The sequence below is a fragment of the Lucilia cuprina genome, chromosome 5 (genome assembly GCF_022045245.1).
Source record: "Lucilia cuprina isolate Lc7/37 chromosome 5, ASM2204524v1, whole genome shotgun sequence".
Taxonomy (NCBI): Eukaryota; Metazoa; Arthropoda; class Insecta; order Diptera; family Calliphoridae; genus Lucilia; species Lucilia cuprina.
The window spans coordinates 45,619,260-45,621,337 of NC_060953.1; the positions used below are offsets into that span (position 1 = coordinate 45,619,260).

Here is a 2,078-nt window from a genome sequence, read left to right on the forward strand (position 1 = left end):
ACTAGAACTGAACTAGAACTGAACTAGAACTGAACTAGAATTGAACTAGAACTGAACTAGAACTGAACTAGAATTGAACTAGAACTGAACTAGAACTGAACTAGAATTAAACTAGAACAGAACTAGAACTGAACTAAAACTGAACTAGAATTGAACTATATTTCTTTTACATTTAAAAGTTTATTCAGATTGAACTAGAAATAAATAAGATTTAGAAGTTAGTGACGTAACCGATTTACTGTAACCATCACCTGAGCTGACTACTTTCCATTAATTAACGAATTGTATTTTCTTACATCCGATAGGAAACATATATATATGTTATGTAACTAATCTACTAGTTCGATAGAAAGTTTTGAACCCTTAATTATAAGTGATTTTATATTTCAAAATTTCAGATAAACTTTTAAATTAATTAAAATTTCTCTTTATTTTTTTCTTTAGTTTTCCACACGTAATCATCGTGAAAACAACATCCCAATGTTTAAACAACAACTACAAAGCTGAAAATTAAAAAAACTAATAACCTTCATTACACTTCTTACAACTTCTAACGACTACAGACCAATAGAATAAAAGAAAATTCAAGTGAAAAAAGAGAAATTATGGCATCAAATACCACAGATTCAGATACACAAGTCAACATAGATGATTTACCCATAACATTTAAGGTAAAAAATCTAAACATTTCTAAAAATAATTATTAAAATATTAACAAACAAATTATTATTGTCATATGTGTTCGATTTAATTTAAAAGAAAGAATTATATTCATTGGTCACGCTAACTGAACTTATTTTTTTGGTTTTGTTAGAGAAAATTGAAACACACGTTGTTTTTTTTAAATATATCCGGTAAAAAATAAACTAAAGCGGATGTTTGTTAAAAATATGGTTAAAAATGTTAATATGTAACCACTTTGATAGTTTAGAGATAAAAATTGTTATCAAAACTTCATTATTAAAATTTCACACATGATGATTTTTCTAATAACATCTCATAATAACTTTTAGGTCAAATACATAGGCTCCGAGGTGGCCCGCGGTCTATGGGGCATTAAATATACCCGACGTCCTGTCGATATAATGGTGGGCGCTGCCAAAAATCTACCACCCAATAAAACTCTACCCCACTGTGAGCTGAAAGTTTCCACCGAGGGTGTGAGTATAGAAATTTTACAACCCAAGGCCAGCATTAACAATTGGAGTTATCCCATCGATACGATATCCTATGGTGTACAAGATCTAGTCTATACACGTGTCTTTGCCATGATCGTGGTAAAAGATGAAACCAGTGTACATCCTTTTGAGGTTCACGCCTTTGTGTGTGATAGTCGAGCCATGGCGAGGAAACTTACGTATGCTTTGGCTGCTGCCTTCCAAGACTATTCACGTAAAGTGAAAGAGAATGGCAGTGATGAGAGTAGTGACAAAATAACACCCACCCGTCAAAAGTTTGCTATAGACTTAAGATCACCTGAAGAATTGGCTGAGGATGATGAAACGGAAGCTTAATTTTAACTAAATATTTAGTATATTTTATAACAATTTGTTGTTTTTTTTGTATTACATTTGTAAAAGTATTTAAGTTTTGTGATGATTTTAAGTATTTTGTAAATTTGTATTTATGATTTTGAAACTTTATTTTGTATTGTTTAATATTTTTAACAAAGAGGATGCTTTACACAATTACCGTTAGTTTGTTCCAAGTGCTACTTAATCCATTTATTATGTAATATATTTATTGCAGTAGATTTTTTTAATTTTACACTAAAAACTGTAAATTTGTGATCCTCATACAGCTAATAATCCAAAGTTTGAATAAATACAAATATTTTAATGGTAAAAAAGAAATTTTAGTTTAAAATGTGCTGTGGTTATGAAAGGATTTATGAAATTCTTCCGAACTAGAACTGAACTAGAACTGAATTAGAACTGAACTAGAACTGAATTAGAACTGAACTAGAACAAAACTAGAACTGAACTAGAACTGAACTAGAACTAGAACTGAACTAGAACTGAACTAGAACTGAACTAGAACTGAACTAGAACTGAACTAGAACTGAGCTAGAACTGAAC

General features: G+C 30.1%; 1 protein-coding gene across 1 annotated transcript; it reads left to right on the forward strand.

Annotated features, from left to right (window-relative positions):
• Window positions 1-423: 423 nt before the first annotated feature.
• Window positions 424-1,849, forward strand: LOC111686642. Its single transcript, XM_023449009.2, has 2 exons — window positions 424-671; window positions 1,014-1,849. The coding sequence occupies exons 1-2, from the start codon at window positions 606-608 to the stop codon at window positions 1,512-1,514; spliced, it is 567 nt and encodes a 188-aa protein (XP_023304777.1). The 5' UTR covers window positions 424-605; the 3' UTR covers window positions 1,515-1,849.
• The last annotated feature ends 229 nt before the right edge of the window (window positions 1,850-2,078 follow it).

What these genes read in the sequence shown, in the direction of transcription:
- LOC111686642 (XM_023449009.2), top strand. Translation starts at nt 606, where the DNA reads ATGGCATCAAATACCACAGATTCAGATACACAAGTCAACATAGATGAT. An exon ending in ATTTACCCATAACATTTAAG is followed by an intron (nt 672 to 1,013) that starts GTAAAAAATCTA and finishes AATAACTTTTAG; the next exon opens with GTCAAATACATAGGCTCCGA.